Genomic DNA, 26,921 nt, shown 5'->3' on the forward strand with positions numbered 1-26,921 from the left:
GCATTTTAATATCGTTGATCTAGATGATTTTTATAAAATGTAGATATGTCCGCCCCAACCTAAATAGATAAATCAATAAATTGAAATCTAAACAACGGGTATATAAAAGCACATCTATCACCCATCCTCCCCAACAAACCAACAAAACACAACCAAATCTATCGATCTATATCACCGGCATGGTCACATCAAAATCATCAGCCATCAGCATCAGCATCACTCAATCATCTCAACCCATCAGCCAAGCACAACACCCCTACTGGAGGTATGTTAATATCCCCCCTTCCCCACCAACCCAAACCTCCTCTCCACCCACCGCTGCATATCCAACCCTTTACGCGTGATAATCACGACCAGCACCCCTCCAATGAGAGAAAAGAATACACCTATCCCTTCGTCAGGAATCCTTCAACAACCTCCCCTCCAAACCATCACAAATAAAGAAAAGAAGAAGAAAAGAAGAAAGAAAAAGAAACTTACAGATAGTAAACGTCCACCCCACCCCAATCGCCCCAATCAACGGATCCACAGCGGCACTACTCCCCGCCGAGAATAAATACTGGATGATGTATTTCCCGGAGATGACTTCTGAGCGCCGATGAGGGAGAGCTTCTACACATCCCATTCCCGGGATATATTTTAGCCATGTTTCACCCCCTCACCCGCCTTTCCCCCCAAGAAAGTAGTAAGAATGGAAGACGTACCAGCAGCATACGTATTCAACCCATTAAAAGTCCCCATCAACCCCACCCCTCCCCAAAAAGCCGCAATAATGGGCACCACCATGCCTCCCCTCCCCTCCTGCAAGGTCCAGCCATACACTAACGCCGCGGCGGGCAGGACTAGGAAGAGCGTGATCAGGCCGCTGTTCAGTCGGTCCTGGGGCAGACGAGTACCGTTGCGCTTCACGATCCATTTCCGGACCATGCGGTCGGAGAGACGGCCGCCGAGGATGGAGCCGACGAGGAAGCCGGCGCCCGGGGAGAGGTAGAAGAGGCCGGAGACGAGGGCGGAGGTGAGGTGGAAGCGGGGGTTGAAGATGGAGCGGGCGGAGGTGAGGAGGCTGTATTGGAAGGTGGAGAGGAGGCCACATGTGAAGTCCTTTTTTTGGGTTAATATGGTGTAGGGCTGGGTTGGGTAGGGGAGAGTTGAGAGGGGGTATATATGCATACAGCGAGGAAGATATTCGGGTATATCCAAAGTCGGAAGATCCGAGTCGGATTGAATGTCGATATGATATTCATCATCTTTGTTCGTGAAGTAGGGCTATCAGCGGCAGTGATCTTCGTATCCGCCGAAGGTATCTCCGGCACGAAGCACAGCGACAGGATCAATCCGAAGCCCGTCATGGCGACTTGCACCCAGAAGATGTTGCGCCAGCTGGCCCAGGTGACGATGATGCCGCCGATACAAGGGCCTATCTAGTACTCAGTAATGTTCTGTCAATGGGTGCAATATAGAGGGGTTACCAATGGCGGGTCCCGTGACGGTACCGGTCATGAAGAAGCCCACGGCGGTGCCTCGGACGACCTATTCTTATCAACATCATATCCTCCGACATAAAATGGTTCTGGAAGAAGGAGGAGGAATACCGGCTCAAAAATATCCGCGAGGATCGTCTGCCCCATCACCATAAACGACGTACCCGTCAACCCGCCTAGAATGCGAAACGCCGTGAACATCTGCATATTGGTGGCTGCGGCGGTGCCCGCCGAGCAACCACACAGCACCAAAATGGCGATATTATACGCCATCCGACGGCCAATCAACTGGCCCATGGGCCCCCAGATCAGCGAGGAGAAGCCCATGGCCAGCAGCACGCCGGCATTGGTGACATTGAGGATTTCCTGGGTGGTGTCGAATTGGGTGGCGATTTCGGGCGTGGCGGGGAGGAGTGAGGTGCTGTTGAAGGTCACGGCGAGGGTCATCCAGGAGACGACGAAGAGGATGATGGATTTGCGCCAGAAGGGGAGGTCGTAGCCATTGGTGATTTCCGAGGCCTTTTTGTCGGCGATGGGAAGGGTTTTCTCGCTCGGGCTGGTGGTGGTGGTGGCCTCAGGATGGGCTGCGGGTTGGCATTCGACATCGGGCGCCATGGCCGGCATGGGGCCCTTCATCGTGATGATCGAAATGAATGTCTGTCGGATTCATCGCTTCCTTCTTTGCGCGTCTTATCCATCTTATAGCTGCGGACTTGTTTCCGACGCTCGGCTTGCCGGTTGTGTGGCCGACTGCTCGCTCGGTCACGCCGGGGTTCTCGCCGACCTCGGATTTTGCCCGCCGACACGCACATTGACAGCACAGGGCCGCAGCGGGCAATTGCTCGCGTGCAGTGGACAGGCACGACAAGTAGTCAGGAGATACGACACACTTGACAGGTAAAGTATCTACTACTACAGAGTACACAACAGATGAGAAAGACAATATGTGCATTAAATGCTACTGATAATCATCACAAAGTAGAACGGATTCAATTATGTACGGCTAATCCAATCCCTCACACTTACAGCAGGATCATGCCAAGAGCAGCGCCAACAGCGGTCACTGCATACGCACCCAGCTGCCAGTTGCCAACCCGGACGGCACCAGGGGCAGCAACACCAGCGGCAGCTCCCTCGGAGGAGCTGGAGCTGGCGCTGGCCACCGAGCCGCCAGTGGGAGAAGAGGTCACGCTGCCAGTACCCGCGGTACCGGCCTCCTTGAGCAGAGCCGAGCAAGTACCCGTGGCAGCGCTGGAAGAGGTGGTGGTGCCGTCGCCGCTGAAGTCACAGGCGCTGGCCTTGATGCTCTGCTGCTCGTAGTACTGGTTCATGACGAAGCTGAGCTGCTGCTTGGTCGAGCACACGCTGTACGAGCCGTACGAGCCGCTGGTCGAGTTGCTCGACATGCCTGCGCAGTAGTCGCCCTTGGCGCAGATGTAGTCGAACAGGTCACCGTACTTGCTCTCCTTGACCGAGTCCTTGACGACGCAAGACAGGGACTCCTCCATGCAGGAGCAGAGCTCCTCGTTGGGGGACGGGGGCAGGGTGCTGCTGGCCTCCCAGGCGGTGTTGACGCTGGGGCAGGTGGGCGTGGCGGTGTTGCTCGCAGACCAGCTGTTGCTGTTCACACCGGTGGCGGTCACCTTCTGCATCTGGGACGACAGGTTGGAGAAATCCTTGAGGGTGCTGACGCTGGTGCCGTCCACCGACACCAAGCCGTAGTCGTTGTCCTCCTGGAAGTACATGTAGACGATACCACCGCTCCAGACGTCGTTCATGTCGTCACCGAAGAGGACGGGGACGTCGGTGAAGGTACGGGGAGAGGGGTTGTTGCAGCCATACTCGGAGAAGAACGCGGGCACGGGGTAGTCCTTGAACTCTTCGGTACGCGCCTGGTAACCAGAGGTCTTGAAGGAAGAGTCACCGCACCACTCGTAGATGTTGTAACCGAAGAAGTCGATGGTGTCGGCCGAGTCGCCGCAGGCAAGGTAGCTCTTCAGGTCGTCACGGATGGAGGCGTCGTCGTCGGTGGCATAGCCGACACCCAGGGAAGAACGGTAGTTCTTAGCCTTGATGTACGCCTTCATGTCGCGCACGGCGGCCTTGACGTAGGCAATGGAGTTGGTGTTGTTGCCGCTGTTGGCGACCTCATTACCAGCGAAGAAACCGATGACGTTGGTGTAGTTGGCAAAAGCATCGATGACGCTGGTGTAGCGCGAGTAGAGCTCGGTGTTCCACTCGGGGTCGGCCCGGTTGATGGAGGTCGAGGGGGTCGACAGATCGGTGATGAGGTAGATGCCCGCATCCTGCAGCGCCTGCATGCACTCGGTGTGATCCTTGGTGGGGTCCACGGCGTAGGTACGGATCACGTTGGTGCGCAGCTGCTGAAGGTAGGGAATATCCCGCTTACAGCTGGTGGCATCGGCCAGGGGATCGGTGTAGTCCTCAGTGGACGAGGAGCCGTTGGTGGCAGTATAGTCCTCTGCGAAGGTTAGCGGTGTATCGCATCACCAGATGAGCTACATACGCTGATAGGCAACACCACGGATGAAACTAAAAGGTCAGTCAGGATGCTAAGGAGATAGTATAGGATGATTCACTTACAATTGGGTGCCATTGTTGGAGTAGAAGAACTTGTTGCTCTATTGCCAACCAACCAGTTAGACTTGCCTGGTATCACCAGATGCGAAACATACCTTAGCCTCAATAGCGGGCAGGTCGGCGGCAATGGCGCGGCCCAGCAGGAGCGAGGCTCCGGCCAGGGTAGTAGCGGAAAGCTTCATAATGTGAAAGGTGGTTTGGTTTGAAACGAAAGTCGAAATGCAAAGCGGGTTCTAATGTAATCCCGGTGATATCAACTGCCCGCAGGAGAATCGATAGCCAAGGGAAGAAGCGTCAAGAAGTATACAACGAGTGACTGACGGCCGACACACTGGGCCGTCGATATAGTTGGGTGGTTGGGGAGAAGTGGCTGGGAAAGAGAGAAAGAAAGAGATGACGAGAGGAAGAGAAGGAAGAAGAAGAAGACGACGGAGGGAGGGGGTCCGGAGTACTTAGGAGCCGGAGGCGAATGACGGGGGGAGCGAGTGGCCCCGGCCCCTGCCTGTCGGCTGGATCGAGGGCCGATTACGACGCCTCCGCCGTAAAAATAGCAGGTTCCGCTGTTGATCCCAGTTGATTCAGTTGTATGACCTGACTGACATGGGGCGGCCCTTCATCCTTCTCAATTATCCTTCACCTTCTCCGGTCGACACCATGTGGCAGTGCCACCGATCGTCTTGGTCTCTAGACAAGCCTTTCTTCCGAGCAGCATCGTGCGTGGATGGAACCATCCCGCTGGAAAGAATGGGAGAGGAACAGGAACAGAAAAGCAGGTATGGTACGTATGGCCGTGGCTGCGGGCTGAAACAGGGTAACTTGCCCCAGGACCCTGCGGGATGATTGGCCCAGGACCCTGGCGGGTTGTTTGGTACGGGTATCTTACAGCACTGTGACGGGTCCAGACTCCTGCCGAGACGGGTTCCTTGTTCCTGACCCGAACCAACAGGGCAACTCCCTGGTACATCCTCACCATTTCCGTCTTGCCGCTGCCGTTTTGACCTCTCACGGGCGCTTCCGGTCAGAGGGGTGGGGCGTCTGCTTATTGCGATTCTCATGGACGGCTCACTCGATGCGCGCATCCCCGGGTCGATGCACCCGGAAGATGTCCTTGTTCACATTGTTGGTCTCATCTGTTTCGCTATTGGAACCCTGCTACGTCGGTCTCTTCTCAGACGGCGCTCCATCCCTGAATCATCCCGGATGGCAGCCATAATACATAACGAATGGGATGCAGCCTACCGGAGCCGGCGGGCCTCCGCCAAGATGCCAAGAGCGCAACCTGCTGGGCGGTAATTTAACCATACATCGTACCACCGTGTAATACCGGAAGACCCTGTGACCCTGCGCAGGGTTTCAGGGTCTGCGGTCGCCCAAGGGTCCGTAAAGTGTAAATCGATGTAAGGCCCAGTAACTTTGTGGTAAGAAATCGCTCCACACCATCCCCATGAATGAAACACCACACCGAATAGGAATTATTATTATTCATTCATGATTGTGGTTGTTCTGCATCGGCTCCATGTTACATCCTCTTCATCATTCTTCTGTATCAGCCGTGTTTATTTATAGTGTTTGACATTGATGAAATGCTTGTTTACGCCGGCCGCTTAAATAAACCTCCGTCATCCCAGACAATCTCCCACACTATCAAGCAGGTGTCTGACTTGCCCCTACCCTTCTCTGTACTGGAGTCAGTCAGACCGGAAATGCCGCAAACTCAGGAGACAAGGAGATGGCAGACCGCACAAAGACCGGGACACCCGTGTGATCGGCTGCCGAAACAAGACACGGGATACCAAGCTTTGAGAGATCATCCAGCGAGCGGCATCCTAGTCTATCAATAGCCCAACCACTGACTTTGGTCCTCTCCTTTTATCCAGCCCGACCACGCACCTGCCAACATGGTCATCATCGCAGAATCATCTCAGTCCCAGCCCCCAACCCCTCAAGCAAGGGATTCTCCAACTGTCTCCTCCGTATAAAGGGGCAGAGCAGTCTCACCGGCCAACCGGTGATCCACCATCCGACGTCATGATGGCTTGCGCTGTTTAAGCTTGTAGGCGCCACGATCGCAGCAGACAGCCAGTGTTATGTGGTACGACCTCGCGGATGGCTAGACCGTTGCCTCTTCAACCGCCGGTGCCTTGTTGTCGCGGTGTGTTTACAACTGCACGATATTCCTTGTAGCACCGCCCTCTGTTTGTTGTTCTCCTGCTTCGGTTGGAGCTGCATTGTCCGATCGTCGGGGGTGGGTGGACGGTTGGTCAGAATGTCAGCTGGTAGGACAACATCTGCACGACTTCAAAGCGGTGAAGTCAGTGGTGGGGGAATGGAATCTCCATCGAAAGTGACTTGAATCAGCCTGACGGCATGTGATGCAATTATGGAGTAGTTTCAACAGCCTTGAAGCCATGCCGAACTGCTGTGGCTGTGGCTTGTATGTGTGGCACCTCTGTGGCACAGTCATCTTCACGAGCCACACTTGTGGCGGAAAAGAGACACCCGCTTATATCAGCACTGGTCGGGGACCGACCAATGACCGCCCACCACATGGGGCGGCACGAAACAAGCCAGGGGCTGGAATGCTTCGTCCGAGTTTGACTTTGGATGACGACAGTCAAGTCGCTTGGCCATCTTCTAAGCCATTCATTGTCGTCTCGATGTCAAAGAAGCTTTGCAACAACCATGATACCGAGCCATAGTGCTGCCCAATATAAAACTCCTGCCTGACGGCTGGGACAGGCGTCCACAAGCTGAAGACAACCCAAGGATTGATCGAGGTGTGAAATTTCTTCACCCGTCCTCCCCTGGACAGCCAAGAGTCCAGACATCATGATGATGAATTCTGTACTCCGCCGGCCAAAGCGAGGCCAAACTTCGTTAGTCGGAGGCAATCTGGGCCTTGGCGTTCCGTAGTCGACGTCCTCCTGCTCAGCATTGTCACTTCATTCTCTGTCGGGAAGCGCCAGGGGCTTGAATCGCAGAAGTCAAAATCCGCCCCACCAGCCTGGCAGCCACTGAGCGCCCGGCATTTCGCTGCTACCGATGGGAAGTTGGGGGTTATCAAATATCGATCTGTTCAGCGACCCAATGAGACTCTTTCCCCCAGCGGAGACTAGCGGTAGCTGTGTGGCTGTGTTGAATGCTGCAGCAACCCAACCCGAATAATGAGATGTGTTGACAATCAACCTGGAACTGATTTCGGCTGTCTCCTTTCATTCTCTGCCATTGTGGGTGACGCTGCCCTCGCGCTCGGAGGCATCTTTCGTTTCTTTCCTGGTTTCTGTCGCTCGTTATTGCTGTCCTGGCCCGGTTGCACGGTGGCGGCAGTCCTATATCATCACCCTCCTTCGTGCTTTCTGCTGCTTCTGCTCGTGTTTCCCTTTTCATCTGATCTTATCACCGCCGGACCCATCCGCGCGCTTTTGTTGAGGCCGAACCCCTCCGGATTGTTCTGGTGGCCACTGAGGCGGAGTATCGCGAATCCACTTCAGCCACACCGTGAGGCTTCAACTGCTCTGCTATCGATCAGGAAGCTTTTCCACGTCAGTGAGTTTATTCCTTTCTTGCGTTGCTCATTGGACCGAACGGCGATGACAGCTGTACCGTGCGGTTGGGACGCCATGTGCCTCAATGCGGCACAGTCGCTTGCCGAATTTTAAAATTGTCCTGCCTATATCTTTGACCTGGTGCCTAACTCTTCTCCAGTACATATACCACAGAACCAGATTCTTCTTTTGTTGGTTACTAATTGACAAACACCTGGAAACATGCGTATGTACCCCTTTTTGGACCCGCGACATCGGCTAACCGCGTCTTGGCATCAGATATCTACAAACGACATGCCAGAAAGCTGGCCTGGTATGACCAGGAAGGCGAACCTTCCTCTCATAACCCCTTCAAGAAATTCCGCCGACAGCCGCGACGCACTAATTCCATTCAGCTGGAGAATCGACTGACTCCGATCATGTCAGAGGGTGAAGTGCGCTTGTCGGAGGAGCGCCGGCGACGGAGGGACATGACCGACGGACTAGTCGGGCCAGAGCATGCAGACAGCTTCCCTCCCCAGTCCGCAGGCACCGATCTGGTGGCGCGAACGGACAGCGGCGACAAAGCCGGCACCGATCCATCTATGCATAGTCAAGTTCCCATCAATGTTCCGCGCCAGGATGAGCCGGAAGACATGCAGGGCCCGCGCAAGAGGAGGACCTTCATGAGCAATATGTCCAGACTGGATGACCGGTTGACGAGTGACTTGGGCAAGCCGATTCCAGAGAAGCGAAAGTTCACGGTGATGGGGCAGTTGAAGGCCACCATTTTCAATTCTTGGATCAACGTTCTGCTCTTCGCCGCACCTGTCGGAAGTGAGTATTCGATGGATTATCAGGAACATGACTGACTGGGATAGTTGCTCTGAATTACGTCAACGTTAGCCCGGTGGCTGTCTTTGTGGTCAATTTTATTGCCATCATGTATGTCCATTGATACTCTACGCGATCGCCGCTAACGTGAATAGTCCTCTGGCTGCCATGCTGAGTTATGCGACGGAAGAGATTGCCATGCGGTATGACTACTCTTGTTGTTGATAGGACTTCTCTAATAATTGCAGGACGGGCGAGACGATCGGTGGTCTGCTCAATGCCACATTCGGGTAGGTTGTCTGTCTTTTCTCTATGCTTCTGGTCTAATCATGTGCAGTAACGCTGTCGAACTTATCGTTGCGATTATCGCGTTGGTCGACAACGAAGTGACCATCGTCCAGACGTCCTTGATCGGAAGTATGCTCTCGAATTTGCTCCTGGTCATGGGCATGTGCTTTTTCTTCGGAGGTATCGACCGTCTGGAGCAACATTTCAACCCCGTCGTCGCTCAGACCGCGGCCAGTCTGTTGGCATTGGCAGTGGGAAGTCTGATTATTCCTACGGCATTCCACGCTTGGTCTGATGGTAAGTCTCCCGAGTCATTTGTCTGACGCAGCTAACCGTTCCAGCTGGCGATGCGGGAGTTGCTCCTTTGTCACGAGGTAAGCCGTTCGAAGTCACAAGTAAACCGTAAGCTCACACATTGCAGGCACCAGTGTCATTCTGCTGGTTGTGTACGGATGCTACCTGTTTTTCCAGCTCAAGTCGCACACTGAGATTTACAACGCGCCCAGCCCCAAGGTGGAAAAGAGACGACAGAAGATCAACGAGGGCGACGCCAGCCGTGGCATCGCGCAGATCGGCAAGATGTCGGCCTCCATGGCGGGCGAACACGCGCAAAAGGTCGAGTTGCAAGAGCCAGAGGATGATGCCGAGGAGCCCCAGTTGAGTGTCACGGTGGCGGTGTTGACGCTCGTCATCTCGACCGTTTTTGTTGCTCTCTGCGCTGAGTTCATGGTGGATTCCATTGATGCCCTCACGACTCAAGGACATATCTCGGAGACATTTGTCGGATTGATCCTTTTGCCTATTGTGGGTAATGCAGCCGAGCATGCCACGGCCGTGACTGTGGCATGCAAGGACAAGATGGATCTGGCGATTGGTGTTGCCGTTGGATCTAGCATGCAGATTGCGTTGTTGGTGCTGCCGTTGATCATTGTGATTGGATGGGGCATGGGCAACGACGACATGACGCTGTACTTTGATGCTTTCCAGGTGATCCTTCTGTTTGTGGCCGTTCTCCTGGTCAACTATCTGATCGCCGACGGGAAGTCCCATTGGCTGGAGGGGGTGTTGCTGATGATGATGTACCTCATCATTGCTGTGGCTGCTTGGTAAGTCATCTGTGAGTGTTGTTGAATGTTATACTAATGTTCCCAGGTTCTATCCGGCCAAGAGCGATGCCGCATAAGTCATACCGAGTGATTATTGGATAGACTTTCTTTTCGACGTGTATATTATTTTGATGATGATTCGGTCTTTTTCTACATGTGATGTCAGATGCCAACTACATGACTCGCGATACCATATAATGGCGTTACGCGATGGATTAAATCGCCACGATACTAATTTATTTTCTATCTGATCGATTCCATTACTGCTCTATCATAACATTTGAATTCGCGTAATATACTGCACTGCCCAGAGCAAATCGTGTCGAGGTCCCAAGTGACCGACCGGCAATTACCTATGCCGAAGCATTATTCTGCTTGTACTGCATTGAATATTCTTGGTGACTACATCGTGGGAATGACTCGTACACCACCTAATCAGTCCCAGATCACATAGTGAAATATACAAGCCACTATTGAATACCGAATTGAATATGCTTGATTCCCAGTCATAGAACCTCGAAGCCATAAAATCCTCTCCTCCCCCCCCCAATCTTTCCCCTCTTTCTCTGTACATATCCCAAACACCATATCGACTATCCCACTGCACCAAATCCCATCTGGAGGTTATCAACCAACATTCCAGGCTAGCCTACTATGGAATTATACCTCGTTCGCATTTATACAAGCGACAGTACCGTCCCACTGCTATTTCTACTGGTATTTCATTTCTTCGACAGTCATCTACGGAGCTCAGAACTGCGTCTCGATCCTGCATAGCGAGACCTCGGATAAACCCTTCTTGATGATCAACTGCACGGATTGGGACAGAAATTTACTCTATTCTCCATTAGTCAGTTTACCTGAGTGGTTTCATCAGCTGCTACCATGCTGGCTACACGAATACGTGGCCACAATTAATCCAGATAAGTACGGATCTACCCAATAGTTACCAGCTGACATGAGCGTGCAGTGAGTAAGCCCTCTACCATTTGAAAAATAGACACTAACTTAGATCCAGGCTCAATCCCCTACAAAGTATAACTTACCGTTTTATCGGAAATATCTCGTCGAGTTCACTGAAGGATGGAACCTCCGAAGACTCCTAGTCTCTGCTTGATAATTCTAACCCGGGGCGTATCGACAGCTTAACCTGAACAAGAACGAGTTTATCGATTTATATCATAGGTATACTGGTTAAATGCCGTGCGTGGGCAAGAGGAATTGCTACGGACACAGACACAGACACCGACACCGACGCAGATGAATAAGTTACTAGAGGTCGAACCAGACTTTCGGGGTGGCTAACGAACGGCTACTGCATGAATGTTCTGGTGATTAACATGTTTATTATATGCAAAAGACACCGGCGTTCAAGCGATACTTCAGCTACCCATATATGGGAGTGCTGAGATGGCGGCATGGATCAAAATGCCCCTGGGGTGGGTGGGAATGTGAGTGAGAGACTCTTTTCATTGAGCTATGATTTTGGAATTGACGAGTATTTAACTGTTCTATAGAATGAACTCTTATAGGAAGATTCGGGGAAATATACATAACCTGCAGAACAGGACAACAACTGACGATGCATGAAGGCGACGACTACAGTTATGTCCATGATTTGGCGAACATCAACTATACTAGCCATCTCGGATACATATTGGGCTTAAGCTCATAAAACCAAGGTAATTATCGAACTAGAATGCTCGGCTTTTCCAGATGGTACTGATAAACCAGCCTTCCCGCCCTCTCGTCTGCGTGGTGTGGCAAAGCCCGGTTTCATGGCCCGACATGTAGCAATGTCCTTGAATCAGGAGATGGCGCGGCCCATGGCTCCGGCCAGGTCTCATTGCCTAGAGTATCGAAGGACAACTCATGCCAAGTTGCTCAAGCACGCGTTACTGGGATCTGGTAGTCACGCCCTAAACTAGGGGACGAGATGGATTATATGAAGCATGAGACAGACAAGATCGATAGGTTCAAGATGTCTGGTCGAATGCAGTGGATAGGAACAGAAATCATGTTCGGTTGACAAGAGCATTAACGCACAATATCTACAGCATTGACATACTGGGAAGATTCTCGATAAGCCTATGCTGGATGGCTGGTCCATGTCGCAAGACAAGATATCCAGACAGAAGCAAATGATTTTGCTGTCTGATTATCGTTTATAAGTTTCAGCCGCTGGCCTTTGGGCTTGGTTATGAGTGATTTCTACGCAGAGACACAGACATACGCAACCTCATCCATTGGATACTACGCGTCCAGGCCTTAGGTTTTCACGATGCCGCTCACCAGGGAGCGAAATGATCTCACAGGCAACTGGTCCTGAGCAGGTCATCCAGTACAGTACGAAGCCGGCCGCAATCTATGACATTCTGAATGAAAAGGGGTCCATACCAAAAGTCTCGAAAACTGGTTGTCCTGACGAAAGGTAATCATGGGCCCGATCCTGCTTCAGTAACCCTCATCCATGCTGCTTACGGCTAGTCAGTAGACTGCAGGAGTTTTGCTGGAGGACCTGAGGATAAGAAGTTGAGGCTGAGACGGAAAGCCTCCAAATGATCTGATCAAAATCATTCTCGACTGTTGTTATGATTCGTCCCATGCATTCCACACTGATAGCAAACGAAATGGGTTTTCTGTGCAAGCACCGAAAAAGAGATGCGTCTACCCTACGATGAAGGACAGCAGTCATCAAAGCAGCTATACCAGTTGAAGTAGCACATATATTCCATTACCGCTGGCAAAGCAAAACAAACAAAACGATAAGCAATCTCAGACATCTGGAGCACTTTGTTTGTCCTGTTCCAGTGAGCGCGTCGATTGGAGATAATACGCAGGTGTCATCTTGCATCCTCTTCTTCACCACGCAAAACAGCAGCTGACAACATGTTGGGTTCTGCATGTGTTCTCTTGTTCATGATGCGCCACTACCGTGAGATGTTGAGCATCTCCCCTTTGCGGATGCTGTCGTGAAGGCAGACTATCGGCGTAGCGATACGTTAGACCTGCGCTCAAGTTCCCAGCAATGACGCAACCAGGGAAAAAAAAAGAAGGTTTAGAAAGGCTAGAAGACCTGGTGAAGGTTGAAGCAAAAAATGCCTCGAGAGCTACGGTTGTTGTCTGTTGGTATCTCCACCACGGGTAGAACCCTAAGTTGTTTGTGGTGATAAGATGCTAGGATATGCCGTGAAGATTCGAAACACGAGGGTTTGTTCGTTTCACTTGTCATATCAAGAAAGGTCATGCGCTTTTCTTAGAAGGATATCTAAAATGGCGTTGCTTAACAGCATGAGAGAAACCCCGCATAAAAGGAATGACTCCTTTATTAGACGGAGAAGAAGAATGAGCAGGAGAATAGCAGATGCAGTTTTCCATGGAGGTGATGGCTATCGATTATGCACCCACCATAACAAACATTACTGAGTTGGAAAGGGTCTCCAGACAGCCGAATGTTAGCATGCTTGTGCCCTAACATCTGCACTTCCAGATCGTGTATCGCTGTGCCTGGAGCGATGGGGCGGTCAATTAAGCTACCGCTCATGGTAAGTGGAGTGGCCGGAGTAAATTGGCCCTGCCCAGAGCTCGTCTATAAGCGGGAAAAAACAGACAGAGAAACCCTGATATCCGGGCTATCGGAGAGCCACCGTCTAACTGACCCAAACTGCCCCACAGAGTGGGCAGAGAGTGACAGATGGATATACTAATTGTTTTGCTGGATTGACATCCCGTTAACGGGGCTTATACATGCTGCCTTAGGGACAAGGAGAATAACAGTTGGGGATATCCTCATTTATTCCCGGTATATATGATTTGGTGCTGCCAAATAACAATGTTCCTGACTCTCCTGTTTACAAAAGACAGAGATAACGCCAAGAATGGAGGGATCGATTATCATACAAGACAATACTGAACAGTGACTTGGTAGGATTTATACAACGACATTTCGATGATAGATCTTTGCGTGGGTCATGGGAAGACTTGGATACATTGGTATGCAACAACCGTATCATTTCTGGAGGCAGACAGATGGGTTCTCAGTGATGCGAATCCGGAGCTCAGACCACTTATTGCCATCGGAACACGATATGGAAACAAGAGTCAAGCGATTGTTTTCAGTACAGGATTTCGAGATAGTATGGGTAAGACGCATCCTCACAGCTTCGTTATAATTTAGATACCAACTTTTTTTTTTCTACATACAGTACCAGCGAGGGGCCCGACAAAGATGAGGGGACCATGGGTTCTCCATAACACACTGCCAGACAACTAACTGACACCGATGTAAGCCTCCGGGGTGGTTGCCATATTCTCAGGCCTGTCCTGTCTGCTATGAGACTCTCTGGGACAATGGGTTCAGTACCTGGTAAGAGCCAATGGTACTGTTTCGTTGCGAAATCCCCTAGGATGTCTTCACCGAGCATCTAGGTATGAGGGAAGGTGACAAATGCCGAGCTTGCGGTTCAAGACCATACCACGACAGGTAAGCAAGCGATACCTTATCTTGCTGAGAAATGGTACTAAGAAGTTGCTATTCAATGTAGCTTTTCGCCTAAGGTACGATCTATCAATGAATGTGGTTCATCTACAGGGTCGATGCTTTCTCTATAGAACAGCATCGATCCGACTAAAAGAAACTATCTACGTATGGGACCTGAACAGTGAGGATGGACTGCTGGCATCAAGCATGTTCTTCTCCGCCAAAAGGTCCGACAAAGTACGTTCGTGCACCCAATGCGAAGGCATCTTTTAAACATACTTGACTGCTTTAGCGAATGGTATGACTGTTTGGAGCCTGTGGCAATTGCACATGGCACGTAAAGGCTCAGTGTGCACTACTAGTGCGGGTTCCTGTCCGACTGAAGCATATCATGTCTCAAGGGACATATACCTTCAAGCGCCGAGGAACAATAGACATGAAGTCTCAACGAGGCAGGAGCCACGAAGCAGATGAGAAGCTGAAAGGTCGAACCACAGGGGCTAAAGCGGAGTAACATCCTTAATTTCTGGCAACCTGTTGCGATCTACGGGGCTATCAAGATCCTCACCATTGACAATCCATATCATCTATATGCGGCAGGAAAGAACACAGTAAGTGTACAGCGCAACAAGACGCATCTAGAACCAGTTCAGTCGGTAAAATATACCAATTTATGGCTGTGAACATTCCTTTGACCGTTCAAATGGCGTGGTTTGACGCAATAAAAGTCTCCTTTCGTCCGACCTTTTGGGAGGATGCTTAATCAAGCTACTGGAGATAGTGTTTCCGCCATGGCAAAGGCTCTAGAAGAGGCCACATTATCAGAGACGAGAACTTTTGGCAGTACGTCGCTGAGCCGTCAATTGCTGCTTGCACTTGGAAAAGATACGAAGATATACCTCGATGGCTCTAGTATTCGCACGAGTCATTTGTGGTACATCGAATATCTCACAGCTCTGTGCCTGGCCATGCATTGGAAGTTATTCATGTCTAGACAGGTTGCTGTAGAAGCTAACTGCCACCCCGATGATGAATCAGGGGTCTGAAACTCGACCCTGGGGATTTCTCGCTTTGGTGCGACGGGAATTTAGAACCATAACTGCAGATTTTCCTGGATTGACATCTTGACTGCTTAGATGGAGGTTCGTATAAAGAAAGTTTGCCTTGAGTTACTTAAGTAGTCTTCTCTCGATGAAACTACTCTACTATTCAAGATAGACAGACTAGAGTTGTCAGATTAGTTAGAGATGATGTCAATTCTCATCCTCATCTATTAGAATCTATATTTCCTTAATTCCCCCTCTCTGTCTGTGCTGAGTTACACTATTAGAATCATAGGAAATGCCTTATAGACAGTCCCAGTCTTCTTGATTTAAGGCGGGATCAGGCTGCCGTGCCTGATATAGCATGCGATACAGGTCTACTGACAACTTCAATGAACATCAGACTCGAGGCCTTTAATTCGTGCCTGAGGCCTGATATTACTGCCTAAGGCAAGAATCAATAGCCTCAGGCTAAGGACAATGTGGATGCCTTATCAAGTGCCTGAATGGCCTTTGGAGGCCCCATCAAAATCAGTATTCTGCCATGTGTCATATATCCGATCAGAACGCTCAACGATAACTATGTAAAAAACACACCGAGCAACTCCCTGTCAAACCATTGGAACCCATCCAATCATAGCAGACCCCACCTCAGATACTCATCGTCGTCCCACGGATAGGCCTTTCGAACCCGCGCTTCCCAGTCAACAATATAACTATAATAGCAAATAAGTATGGACCGTCTATACAACTGATTAGAAACCATCAGAAACACTGACCATTTCATCTTCAGCTTATTCCAAATAAGATTCGAGAGACTCGCATCCAGATGGTAAAAGCCCCGCTCCTGACATTCCCTAATGCGGTATGGATATATGCCACATCCTCCGTATACAAGGGACTCTAACAGTGACTCACACGTCTGATGATTTGAACGCATTTCGTAGTTCTTGCTGCTCTCTCCGTGGTAAGTCACTGAGATATTCGTCGGAGAGGGTCACTCCTTCGAGTTTCTCCATCACAATGTAGTCGAGAAAGCCACCAGGGACCCAGCCGTCGGAACTCTGGTTTGTATGCTTCGATGCATAATATTTAGGAGTACATGGACATTCAGTCTTTGTCAGGGCTACAAGGGCTTCGATTTCTTGCGAGGTCCGACCACAGATATCTCTTTCTGGTTGTATGGTTTGTGGCAGCCATTTGCTGTCAAACCAACCGCTGCTCCTGTGTGTGGTCATGACGAGTCAATCTGTGGCAATGTATGAGAACCAAAGCGAGTGAGGATATGGATGGTTGGTGGAACGACTCCTTGGACATTTCTAGGATCAGCCGGCAGTTCAGTGCAGGGACCGGAAATAGAGATTTTCCCGCATTCCCAGCGAGGTAGGAACTACTGTTTTGCCTAGTCACCACATCCAAGCCGGTTGGACCCCAATTCACATAACCAGACCTGCTCCCTGAACAAAGGATAATCAGAATCGACACATGAGTTCAAGGACATGTACTCCATCTATCGGACCACATCCACGCAGGTACCATAATCTGTTATTACCGGACAGGGAAGAAGACGACGAAGTTGAGATGCATTTCTCAATCAGATGTGGCTCGAATGTAGAGGATTTCATATCTATTGGAAGTATTACCGCTGTATAGAAATATGATCAAAAGGACAAGACCAACATCGCTGCGGATGGTATAAACACACACATTTGCAAGTGTGAACCAGCACTGAACAAATCTTCAACTATAACTCGCGCGAGCCGGAACCTCTGCACATATGAACTCGGCTCATTCCATGAGTCATATTGGGCAGATAGTTACCGGGTCTGCTGGATGGCCAGACCCGTGAAGAAAACAAAGGAACTTCAGCGGTGATGAGATATATCTGAGAGGATGTCCAGTTCAAGACACAGTTCTCAGGAGGAAAGGCTAGGGAGCATGGTCCTGGTTAAGGGTCCTAGATTCTAGAAAGCCCGCTCTTGATAAAATACGGCGATTTGGAATGATCGCAATGATAAAATGGGAAATCGCAGGTAGAAAGCAGGATGTTAGCGGTGGCTTCGTATACGAAGCGGCGTCGGATATTTGGAATCCAAGCATAAAGTGTATGCGGACGAACTAGAGGCAGTGGTCGAATAATCTTATTAGGGCTGATTATCACAGAACAAGGTGGCTTCATTAGTATGCCAAAAGAGGATAATGGATGGAGAAGGTTAAAGGAACGCCACATAAGCATTTTTAGCATTGCAAGGCACGTAATAAGATACCTGGTATTTAGTTCTGCAGCCGTGAGCCGTCAGCACCCCGAGAAGAACCCCAAAGGGAAAGGAATCGGGGTAAGCCTTCAATCAATCGATCGAGACAGGTGTATACACACCTAGGAACCAACAAATCATTCCCCAGCTCAAACGCACTAATGTACTACCAGGCTGTCACTGCGGCGGCTCGTGCACAAGCCTGACGAGGACACGGTCCCCTCACGGTCCCCTCACGGTAGCCGGGATGATTCCGACAGGCGTTTCCAGCTGCAACCGGTCATGAGTACGAGGAGTAAGCATTTGAGTTGCAATTTGAGTTGCAAGGTTGACGCATGTCGCTATCGCTCAACTTCTATCGCGGGTCTGGCGGTATCGGTTGCTCGTGTCCTGTGAAGACTGGCTACATGATGGGATTTTGCGATCACAAATTACTTCCTCATTGACATGGTTGGAAACATAGGATGATTTGGACCAGTAGTTCTCATGTTTTTGATTCCACTGATGTCGAGGATGGATTAGGGAGGCTCTTATTGGACTTCGACTGTATGAGATTAAGACTCGATCACGTGTGAAGATGATCAAGGCAACGTTTCAATGAAGAGTCATAGGGCCGCGAAGATAGGCCAACCCGAGCCAGGTGTATAACCAACATTCGATACTCACGCAGCCCTCTTCAGAAGTGCCGGTATCCAAAGTGGTAATATCATGAGCGGTGGGACAACTGCAGTGGGAATAGCTTCCCCTCTTGCCATTGAATGAAAGATGACGAAAACAAACCATTCAGCGGGAGACATTGGTGCATCAGCGTGTGATAGCCTTAGGCGTTGCAAATCCTCCGACTAGCTCACGATCATAGCTTCGGTTCCCATTATGCAGCTTTCCCGGAAAAGATCGATCAGTGAGACGGTCTCCTTCACCGAATACCTTTTCCCCTTTCTAGAATAGCATACGCGCAAGGATTATTGTGGCTAATGCAACACGCGAATCCTCCGGCTATTTGTTCCGCCAATAATATCTGGGTGTGTGCGGCAGAGCCCAGATCAAGATTGATAGATGTTCTCCGGGTCGGGTTCCCTGTCCTTTGTTGCGTGGTGCAGTCGATCGGTGCTGATAAGCGTCGGCTATTCTGGAGAATTCTCGGACTTCATCTCGGGAGATACAGGTCACGACCCACTGGATGTATGGTACATGCCTCGTTGAGGACATTGCCGGGGATGCAGAGTAAAACCTGCTTGATCCACTTATGCTCTGAGCTTGGCCTGCCCAGTTTTACCGATCGAACAACATTAGCGCCACTTCAATAGCGCCAACCAGGTTCCAACTGCCGCCTTATATAACGCGTATTATACCTCGCTCCAACGGAACTGGGGCTGCCCTCTTGGTCTGCAAGAATCACAGCCCATTCAATAGTTTAGTAGCATGCAATCACTCACGATCTCAGAACCCAGTAAGGTTTGCAGCCGCTTGATCTGCTGCCCCTAACCTAATTGCCCAATGCAGGCTAGGTTAACAATACCGCAGAGCCAAATTGCCTCATCAGCACCGAGATAGGCCGTGAGTCGTATTGCTCGAGCCGTGCCCCTTCCTTTGGCGTCCCGTGACCAAGGCCTCGTCACCACGCCACAAGCCTGTGCTTGTAGACGCAGTCGAGCCCATAGACCTGGCTAGCTGATGAGGCGGAAGTCATCTGCCGGTGCTCGAACGTCCACAGTATGGCTACTCAAAAGCCGAGGCAGATCCCGGGTGTTTTGGCTTTGGCGGGAACGGATCCACTTCCGCGATTCGTGCCTAAACCTTCTTCCTTCAGATGACAGATTCAAAGTACGTGTCGCACGGCTGTCTCAAAGCCTAAATAACATCTGGATCCGGTGTCAGAAAGACACCCATACACCGTCTGTCACACACAAGATGAACGACACACTGCCTCTAGCCACACCACTGGAAGATGCCTCGGACTCAGATCCACTAGATGATATCGAGGAAGCGTACGCACCCCCTTAACAAATATACCCTCATCGGTTGACCGAAACAGATCCACCAGAAGCTTCGATCTTGCCCTTCACCAAAGTGTGTATCGATTTGGCCGCCTCTATTCTGTGATCCATCGAGATCAGCATCCATGGCCAATTGACGAGGTAGGCATCCCTCCTTTCTCGGTGACTGCAGCTAACGGTTCAAAGTTGGAGCAAGATCGATTAGGTAATAGGACTTCTGTGGTTAGATGACGGTAGCTAACCAGGCGACAGAGGAACAATCCATCTTGCTCTGTGAGCTTTTCCGGGGTAGGCTGTTCCTTGCCCCGATAGAGAGTCCGCGGAGTGTCCTGGACATCAAGACTGGCACTGGCTGCTGGGCTATAGAGTGTGGTAAATACCCAGTTTTTAAGGTGGTATGCGACCGACGATACTAACTCTATACAGCGGACAGACATCCTGCTTCCACTGTAAGAGCACCGGAGGTTTCATGCTGGATCGAGAAGGAATTGACCAAGTAGGTCTGCGGAGTTGACCTGGTGAAGATGCAACATGAATGGTAAACTTTTGACAGCCATGGTTGATTGATGCCGGGCTAATCAGACAGGGTGCCACCGAATTGCGAGTTTTTCATCGACGACATCTGTCAGCCGGGCTGGCATACTCACTATAAGGACATGGAATTCATCCATATCAGCCAAATCCACGGTGACCGTCAGCTGTTATCGCTCCTGCTGGAAGGGTCCTATAGGTAACCATCTGTCCAACCAGATAGATGAGGAATCCAACACCGCTGAACTAATAACTTTAGCTGCTGCATCCCTGGCGGATGGGTTGAGATCTGTGACATGAGCGTGCAGTTAGAGGAGTCCGGCGAAAACAGCCCCTTCCACGGTTTCTTTCGGGATATAGCGACGGCCTACGCCCGAGACGGGCGCCAGTTAAATCCTCCCCTCCACTTCGGAACCGAACTCGCTCAACACGGGTTCGTCAACGTCACCGCACATAGCTACCTGATTCCTCTGTGCACCGAAGGCTGCGACCAGCTGATGCGCGGGATAGTTCGGAACTGGGCTGCAGGACTGGAAGCATACAGCCTAGCACTGATGGAGAAGCATCTTGGAAAGGGCTATCTTGAGACCATCCTCTTGTGTGCGTCCGCCCGTGAGGCGCTGCGGAAAGGGATCAAGGGGGTTTTGCAGATGTTCGTGAGGATCAAAACTATGTTGGCACTTTCTGACTTCTCGAAGACAGGTCGTGTACGGACAGAAACCCGGCTTCAACTAAAGACGAACTTGAACGAGGGTGAAGAACAAAACAACGACATACTCCAGAAAACATTGAGTGGGTTGAACTCATTCCTTATTGCAACCGAGCTGATAGATCCCAGGGGTGGGCACCAGGCGTGACCAGATAACTTCATCTCAGAATCGATAACCGCAGTCCAGCAATGTTGCTATCGTATACCTCTCATTTGCTTTCGCTGTTATGTTGCAGTCACCATCTGTCAGCAAATTTTTCCCATACAAAAGGTGACGGTGGAGGATTTGGTGACCGACGAGGGAAGGGCAGTCAAGCATGAAAGGGTTTTAGGCAGCACCATGCTATAAAGAATCCACCAGTCACCTATCAGTCAGGCTCATAGACAAGGAGGAAAGATCGAAGCTCACCCGGGTTAGCCTGATGCAGGTCAAGGCTCTCTTCACCGGCCCATGAGTACGAAGATGCATCTGAGGATGGGAAGAGGCGGACAAAGGTTGGACTAGATCCTCCAGCAACAACAATCAATGCAAAAGAGATTCATGACAAAACGAGATGATTGAGTGATTGATTCCATCGTGGGTGTTGTAGTGAGGAAGGAGAGGGGCTGTAGCAGTTCCCAAGCCGCCCTCAAGCAAACAACACAAACATCAGTAGCAGTCGATCTAACTGCAAATAATCGAACTAGAAGAGGTAAAGCAGCATGGCCCACGCATTATGAGGTTTCTGCTGTAAGCATCAAGTGGTCAGCAACGATCCAAGTCCGGGGACTATTGGAGCAATAGCGAACCATTTACAGTTCGCACAATGCTGAAGCTGCCACTGGCCTTGGTTGAAGATTGCCTGCTGCATTCATGGCGTGGGAGTTTCCCCACGCCTTGATCTCCGTCACGAGAGCTTCCAGATCGTCACACTTGAGGATCTTCTCCCTATCGGTTCCCTTTCGTAGCAGGGCCAGGGTCCACTGGACCCAAGCGGAGCACCTAATCCTGGTATGTTCAGGCGGTTGTCATAAGTCCGCATCGTCACATCCAGGAGGGTTTCACATCTCGCTGGAACATCGGCTATTCTGAATAAACCGACGAGGAGGACCGATTTCATGACTCCAGCCGTAGGTCCATGGTCCGCAATCTAGCCACCACTGCCTTCTTCCCGTACATGGTACTTCGTACCACCATCCTTGGGATATTTGTGGAAGTAAAATCACCAATGGAAGTCATTGGGGACTGGCGGATCATTCCTGATGTGCAGGACGACGTAGAGGCCGTGGAGCTTCAAATCTGCTAGGGACATTACTGCAGACAGAAAAAAAAAAAAAAAAAAAAAATTGAGAGGAGGGGAGAGAATTGCACGATGTCCAGACAACCAATTGCTCAAATGGAGAAAAGCAAGCGACTTGTTGTTACCAGCACAGTTGCTGAGTATGGACCAGGGCGAGCAACCCTGTGCTTCCAAGCACAGGTAAACCCATGTAGGCTAACCATCGCATCGCATCGTCGGGAAAGCTAGTCACAGTAACTTTGCATTCCTTGGTGTGAATTCACATCCTGTGGCTTTCAGATAGGCCAGGCAACAAGTGAACGCTATGCTCTGGTTGCAATGGGCTTGACCGAACAAATATGTCGAGATATGCTAGGCGTGAATTGTATAGTGTATCACGACATAACGAGTTCCTTTACCCCTGTGTTCGTGGCAAGTATCTGGCCCAGAGTATGGTTATAGAAACTTTAATTTTGCACTGACAAGTGTGTGTCACTGAGCTTGGGCCTGAATTAGAGAAACTGAACGAGTTGGTTATTCGGCCCCGGAGGGAACAAATTGACCACTATACTAGATGTTGTTCGATCTCGAGAGACCATCATGAGCTGGGCTGTAGTATGGCGCACATATTCCATCCACCGGGTTACGCACTCGGAAGGTTATGACGAAGCAAGTCCATATCGTTCTTCGGCGCCCCATACATCCTCCACAACCGCTCCATCGTCTTCAAACTGACTTTTTGGCCCATTCCGAAGCTTCCAGTATAAGCGTTGAGATAACAACCGGTTCCGTCAGGGGCGATACTGTAGGCCAGACGCTCAAAGTCATCGCCAGTACTGTCCTCAATCTCCAGACGGCGGTCATAAACGCTGATGAAGTAACCGGAAGCTTGATCGTGGCCGACTGCAACGGCCCAGTGGCCTTCATCGTGCTCGTGGCGCACCATGTTCCTGTCAAGGTCGGCTTCGCCCTATTTACTAGTCTGCTGCTCACCGAGTTTTAGCGTAGTGCCTGGTATTATCTTTATAGATGGATCTTTTAGCGGCTTGTATTTGAAGCAGAGTAGATGCTGACTAGAGAGCTTCTGATGATAGACAATGCGGGGCGACACCATCGCGTCAGCCGAGCAAATTCAATTGGCGGTTGCTGAAACAGAGGGTGCTCTGATTGGTGAATTCAACTGCAGGTTCGGCTGCTGATGGAGCTTGATCACGTGGCTCCAGGGTCATGCCTGTTTCGGACAGCAGCAAGTCTGATCACATGACTCGCTGATTGACTGCCTGGGTTCCCCACCCCCGCATGGCCTCTTCCATTGCACGTCTCAACTTCGAGATATGTGGGAGCCAAAGCATGAACCATGTTCGCCTGCTGAAGATTGTTTCAACATTCCCAGTGCTAGGAACTAAGTCTTGGCTGGAAGCCAGCCCCAATAGTCCTAATCTAGACCGAGCCATCCCCTGAGCAGCCTCATGTCCCGCTCTTGTTACACTTGCCGCCGGAGGCGCGTTGAATGTGACATGTCTCAGCCGCCTTGCAGCAAATGCACAAAGGCTGGGCTAGAGTGCTTCCAAAAAAGACCCCTCAGATGGGTCGAGGGTTCAGCTTTTCGGGGGAAGCCGAAACCCGCTTCAGCCAAGATTACTTTGGTGTCTTCGACGGCAACGGACAAGTCGCCGTTGGGCAGCAATGGGAATATCCTTACTGCAACATTGACTCGTGCAGACGAAACGGGGACTGATAATCACGAAGGTAATGTTGACTCTTATTCATAGTGGTTATTGGGCTTCTGGGATTACTAAGGGATGCGCATGATGCAGGTCCGTTCGATGTCCTCGGCATACCGTCCGGTCTAGATGACCCTTCCATAAACAGGCTAGATAAAACCTCGAGATATTACTTGTATTATTGTGGGTATCAGGTACAATTCATAAGGACTGGTCCATGCTGACGGCAGCAGATAGCAAATGCGTGTGCAAGTTGTTTATTATGTACGATAGCAACAGAAACCCTTTGCGAAAATTGATACCTGCTGCCCTAGAAGAGCCGGTTCTGTTGATGTCGGTTGTGGCACTTTCAGCACAGCACATGGCAAACACTGCCCGACGGTTCTATAGCTCGGACGGTGCAACATATGTTGGGGCTGAGTCTGCCGACGCTCATCACAGTGCTCTTCACTACAAGTACCAGGCCATACAAGGACTCTCACGCGCGGTGAATGATGCGAGACTATGCCGGCGAGATCTCACGGTTGCGAGCGCATTCCTTCTGATCTTTCTGGATCTCTTGGAATCAGGAAGCGATAACTGGAACTTTCATCTGGAAGGTATCAAAAGTTTAATCAACTCGATTTCCCAATCCGAGGGACCACATACAGCCCAGCACGGCATGGAAGCTACTGTCCAGGAACTGCGTGACTTCATTGTCAGACAGATGTATCTGTATGTCTGGCAGAGAAGATCCTTTCGGAACAACTTACTGACGAGAGATGTACAACCACAGAATTGACACCCTTGGAGCAACCTGCACGCGTCCGAGACTATTATCCAGGACGACTCTGCCGCAGTCAGTCAAGCCGCTTCAAATGAGAGTCGACAAGGCGTATCTCGGATGTCCTGATGATTTGCTAGACGCCCTGCGGTTATTCTCAACTTCTAGAGATGTCATGGCGAGTTCAAAGTCCATTGAAAATGCTGAAATGTATCCCGACGCTGAGAAAGTAAGAATTGCGCTCGAGTCTACGCGGAACTTTGATGGCTATGCCTGGGCAGCCGGTTTACCTCATCCCGATCAGTCATCAATACGATCTGTGATGCTTGGCAAGTTGGCGCAATCATACAAACTCGGGTCTTTGATCTACGGCACACGAGTCCTTGATGCACTAACCGGAAGTACCACTTCCCTAGAAGATGTACTTCATGAATTGATTGATACTATTGACGCACTGAAAAGCGACGATGCACTGTTCAAATGTATACTCTGGCCCATGTTTGTCGCGGGCTTGGAATCGCGGGGGAGACTCAACGACAGTCTGTGATCAACTACCTTGAGAGATTCTGGTTTGAGACCAAGTGCATCAATGTGGTCAATGCGGCAAATCTTTTACGACAGTTCTGGAAGCAGGACGAATGCGGCACAATATGCTCATTTCGATGGATTTTCAATATTGGCCAGATCGAGGGTGACTGGCTTTTTATATGAGCAATGTTGGTCCTGTTTCCCAGAGTCATTCAAGGTATCATTCATGTGCCCACCCGACTCGGCTAGTTTGGTGGCATACCTCCTAGATAATGTCGGTCCACACCTGGTGGGTTGATCATTATCACCAATCTCTAACAGGTCTCCCTCGGTGGGAGAGATGCTCACACCTGCACCGAGACAGACCTCGCATCAGGGACCTACAGTCCCAATTCCATCTGCACCTGCGCCGGTCTATACCCAGTCTCAGCAGACACAACGGGCATCCCCTCGATCGCCAACCAGTCCAACTGCATCGCAATCCACAAGACCATTGCAGCCCTACAGACCGCCGTCCCAACCCCCACAGCGACACTCACCCCTCCATGCACCAACAACTCTACCCCACCACCGAAACCATCCAATTCTGCATCGACGCCAAACACTACTTCGTCTCCGCCGCCATTCCCAGCTCCCCGACCCACGACGGCCTCATCCGCGCCATCGCCGACGCCGGAAACGACATCCTAATCGCCGATTACTGCGAGGTCGCGGACCCGTCCACGCTGCATCTCCTCCAACAAACCGGCGCCGCGGCCGTCTCCTTCCTCAAACTCTGCGTTCTAGCGGGTCTATTCTCCTCCTGGGCAACAACATGATGGCCTCGATGCTTCACTTCCGGGTGTTGGGGTATTATCGTGACCATGTCAGACTCCGTCTCCCGGATGGGATCTACGGGAGTCGCATGACCGATCTCACTGCCCATCGATACATCGACCTGGGGTTATTCTTTGCGGTTGCGGCTGCGCAGGTCTGGACGGGGGAGCAGATCAATGAGGCGGAGTATACGGTGTTGAGTATTGCCTGTACGCTGATTCATGATCTGGTGGATTTGCGGAGTGATGGTTCACGGAAACAGCGAGAGAATGTGGTCTTACGCGGGGGGAGGGGCAACCTATGTAAGTATCTAGATCGAATGGTATGTGACTGTCTAAAGACTGTGAGCGTGACAGTGCAGATGAATACCACATGCGCGGTGGTCGTGATGGCGTTTTGTAACTGGGCGGTGATGAGCTCGCATCACAAGGTGTGTGAGGTGAGTGGGCAGATTCGGGAGGTGACGCGGTATGGGAAATGTAAATATGGATCTGGGGATGATAGACGAGGATATGAGGAATTGGTAGCGGCGTTGGAGGAGTTTGGGACGCTCGGGGAGGAGGGGCCCTCGGTTGGGATGACGAGGGCGGAGTTGGATGTGGTGCATTTCGAGTGGACGGGGAGTGAGGGGGATGTAGAGTATTGTCCGTAAGCCCGGGGGTGGGAGATATACTAGATGTCTTGATCCTGTAGCATTGTGGTCTGTCGGGGAGTGCAGGAATCTATACCATACAATAGTCGTAAAGCCGTATAGGCACGGACATCTTCCCACTGCAATGCCCAAAACGAGACATCGTGGGCCTGTCCGTTTTCCTTTTTCAAGGGTAACATGCTTTAAATTTCTACCGAATGAATGATGACGTTCTGGGTGGATTGTGTCAATCGTGATTAGGTTACTGTGGTGCTATCTCGCCATGACAAATGCATATCCACCACAGTACAATGAATCTGAGCTGCGGGATGAGATAAGGCGGAATATGAG

At 50.8% G+C, this 26,921-nt stretch overlaps 11 protein-coding genes across 11 annotated transcripts; 6 read left to right on the forward strand and 5 right to left on the reverse strand.

The window, feature by feature from the left end:
* Positions 1-52: 52 nt before the first annotated feature.
* BO80DRAFT_428996 (putative MFS transporter) lies at positions 53-2,306 on the reverse strand. The gene is made up of 6 exons (XM_025720371.1): positions 1,593-2,306; positions 1,470-1,530; positions 1,173-1,417; positions 705-1,101; positions 481-612; positions 53-386 (listed from the first exon to the last, which is right to left on the reverse strand). Exons 1-6 carry the CDS (start codon positions 2,115-2,117, stop codon positions 271-273), a joined length of 1,476 nt encoding a protein of 491 aa, XP_025570899.1. The 5' UTR covers positions 2,118-2,306; the 3' UTR covers positions 53-270.
* A 197-nt stretch (positions 2,307-2,503) lies between these two features.
* On the reverse strand, positions 2,504-4,751 carry BO80DRAFT_416564 (uncharacterized protein; the record flags this gene model as incomplete). Its single annotated transcript, XM_025718190.1, has 4 exons — positions 4,178-4,751; positions 4,086-4,123; positions 4,009-4,034; positions 2,504-3,963 (listed from the first exon to the last, which is right to left on the reverse strand). Exons 1-4 carry the CDS (start codon positions 4,262-4,264, stop codon positions 2,504-2,506), a joined length of 1,611 nt encoding a protein of 536 aa, XP_025570900.1. The 5' UTR covers positions 4,265-4,751.
* BO80DRAFT_438481 (uncharacterized protein) lies at positions 4,737-5,375 on the forward strand (the record flags this gene model as incomplete). Its single annotated transcript, XM_025721039.1, has 2 exons — positions 4,737-4,860; positions 5,029-5,375. 2 exons carry the CDS (start codon positions 4,737-4,739, stop codon positions 5,373-5,375), a joined length of 471 nt encoding a protein of 156 aa, XP_025570901.1.
* Positions 5,376-7,849: 2,474 nt separating this feature from the next.
* On the forward strand, positions 7,850-9,911 carry BO80DRAFT_438482 (calcium/proton exchanger; the record flags this gene model as incomplete). Its single annotated transcript, XM_025721040.1, has 9 exons — positions 7,850-7,853; positions 7,907-8,443; positions 8,488-8,551; positions 8,596-8,643; positions 8,689-8,730; positions 8,778-9,025; positions 9,070-9,102; positions 9,150-9,834; positions 9,881-9,911. The coding sequence occupies 9 exons, from the start codon at positions 7,850-7,852 to the stop codon at positions 9,909-9,911; spliced, it is 1,692 nt and encodes a 563-aa protein (XP_025570902.1).
* A 3,438-nt stretch (positions 9,912-13,349) lies between these two features.
* Positions 13,350-14,974, forward strand: BO80DRAFT_438483 (uncharacterized protein; the record flags this gene model as incomplete). The annotated part of the gene is made up of 8 exons (XM_025721041.1): positions 13,350-13,379; positions 13,791-13,976; positions 14,124-14,200; positions 14,379-14,391; positions 14,426-14,551; positions 14,607-14,612; positions 14,812-14,925; positions 14,957-14,974. The coding sequence occupies 8 exons, from the start codon at positions 13,350-13,352 to the stop codon at positions 14,972-14,974; spliced, it is 570 nt and encodes a 189-aa protein (XP_025570903.1).
* Positions 14,975-15,991: 1,017 nt separating this feature from the next.
* On the reverse strand, positions 15,992-16,611 carry BO80DRAFT_468499 (uncharacterized protein; the record flags this gene model as incomplete). Its single annotated transcript, XM_025722939.1, has 3 exons — positions 16,276-16,611; positions 16,137-16,214; positions 15,992-16,073 (listed from the first exon to the last, which is right to left on the reverse strand). Exons 1-3 carry the CDS (start codon positions 16,593-16,595, stop codon positions 15,992-15,994), a joined length of 480 nt encoding a protein of 159 aa, XP_025570904.1. The 5' UTR covers positions 16,596-16,611.
* Positions 16,612-19,361: 2,750 nt separating this feature from the next.
* On the forward strand, positions 19,362-21,338 carry BO80DRAFT_391576 (uncharacterized protein). Its single transcript, XM_025717185.1, has 10 exons — positions 19,362-19,600; positions 19,648-19,750; positions 19,796-19,814; positions 19,862-19,981; positions 20,036-20,058; positions 20,110-20,147; positions 20,196-20,339; positions 20,400-20,792; positions 20,839-20,932; positions 20,979-21,338. Exons 1-9 carry the CDS (start codon positions 19,524-19,526, stop codon positions 20,873-20,875), a joined length of 954 nt encoding a protein of 317 aa, XP_025570905.1. The 5' UTR covers positions 19,362-19,523; the 3' UTR covers positions 20,876-20,932; positions 20,979-21,338.
* A 303-nt stretch (positions 21,339-21,641) lies between these two features.
* On the reverse strand, positions 21,642-22,141 carry BO80DRAFT_458883 (uncharacterized protein; the record flags this gene model as incomplete). Its single annotated transcript, XM_025722311.1, has 3 exons — positions 21,642-21,812; positions 21,878-21,979; positions 22,076-22,141. 3 exons carry the CDS (start codon positions 22,139-22,141, stop codon positions 21,642-21,644), a joined length of 339 nt encoding a protein of 112 aa, XP_025570906.1.
* A 479-nt stretch (positions 22,142-22,620) lies between these two features.
* Positions 22,621-23,174, reverse strand: BO80DRAFT_505361 (uncharacterized protein; the record flags this gene model as incomplete). Its single annotated transcript, XM_025724482.1, has 2 exons — positions 22,760-23,174; positions 22,621-22,718 (listed from the first exon to the last, which is right to left on the reverse strand). Exons 1-2 carry the CDS (start codon positions 23,052-23,054, stop codon positions 22,621-22,623), a joined length of 393 nt encoding a protein of 130 aa, XP_025570907.1. The 5' UTR covers positions 23,055-23,174.
* A 259-nt stretch (positions 23,175-23,433) lies between these two features.
* BO80DRAFT_496932 (uncharacterized protein) lies at positions 23,434-25,306 on the forward strand (the record flags this gene model as incomplete). The annotated part of the gene is made up of 5 exons (XM_025724048.1): positions 23,434-23,857; positions 23,926-24,015; positions 24,066-24,546; positions 24,608-25,097; positions 25,136-25,306. Exons 1-5 carry the CDS (start codon positions 23,578-23,580, stop codon positions 25,304-25,306), a joined length of 1,512 nt encoding a protein of 503 aa, XP_025570908.1. The 5' UTR covers positions 23,434-23,577.
* Positions 25,307-25,668: 362 nt separating this feature from the next.
* On the forward strand, positions 25,669-26,767 carry BO80DRAFT_458885 (uncharacterized protein; the record flags this gene model as incomplete). Its single annotated transcript, XM_025722312.1, has 3 exons — positions 25,669-25,841; positions 25,910-26,562; positions 26,694-26,767. The coding sequence occupies 3 exons, from the start codon at positions 25,669-25,671 to the stop codon at positions 26,765-26,767; spliced, it is 900 nt and encodes a 299-aa protein (XP_025570909.1).
* Positions 26,768-26,921: the final 154 nt, after the last annotated feature.

This window comes from Aspergillus ibericus (assembly GCF_003184845.1).
Source record: "Aspergillus ibericus CBS 121593 unplaced genomic scaffold BO80scaffold_55, whole genome shotgun sequence".
Lineage (NCBI taxonomy): Eukaryota > Fungi > Ascomycota > Eurotiomycetes > Eurotiales > Aspergillaceae > Aspergillus > Aspergillus ibericus.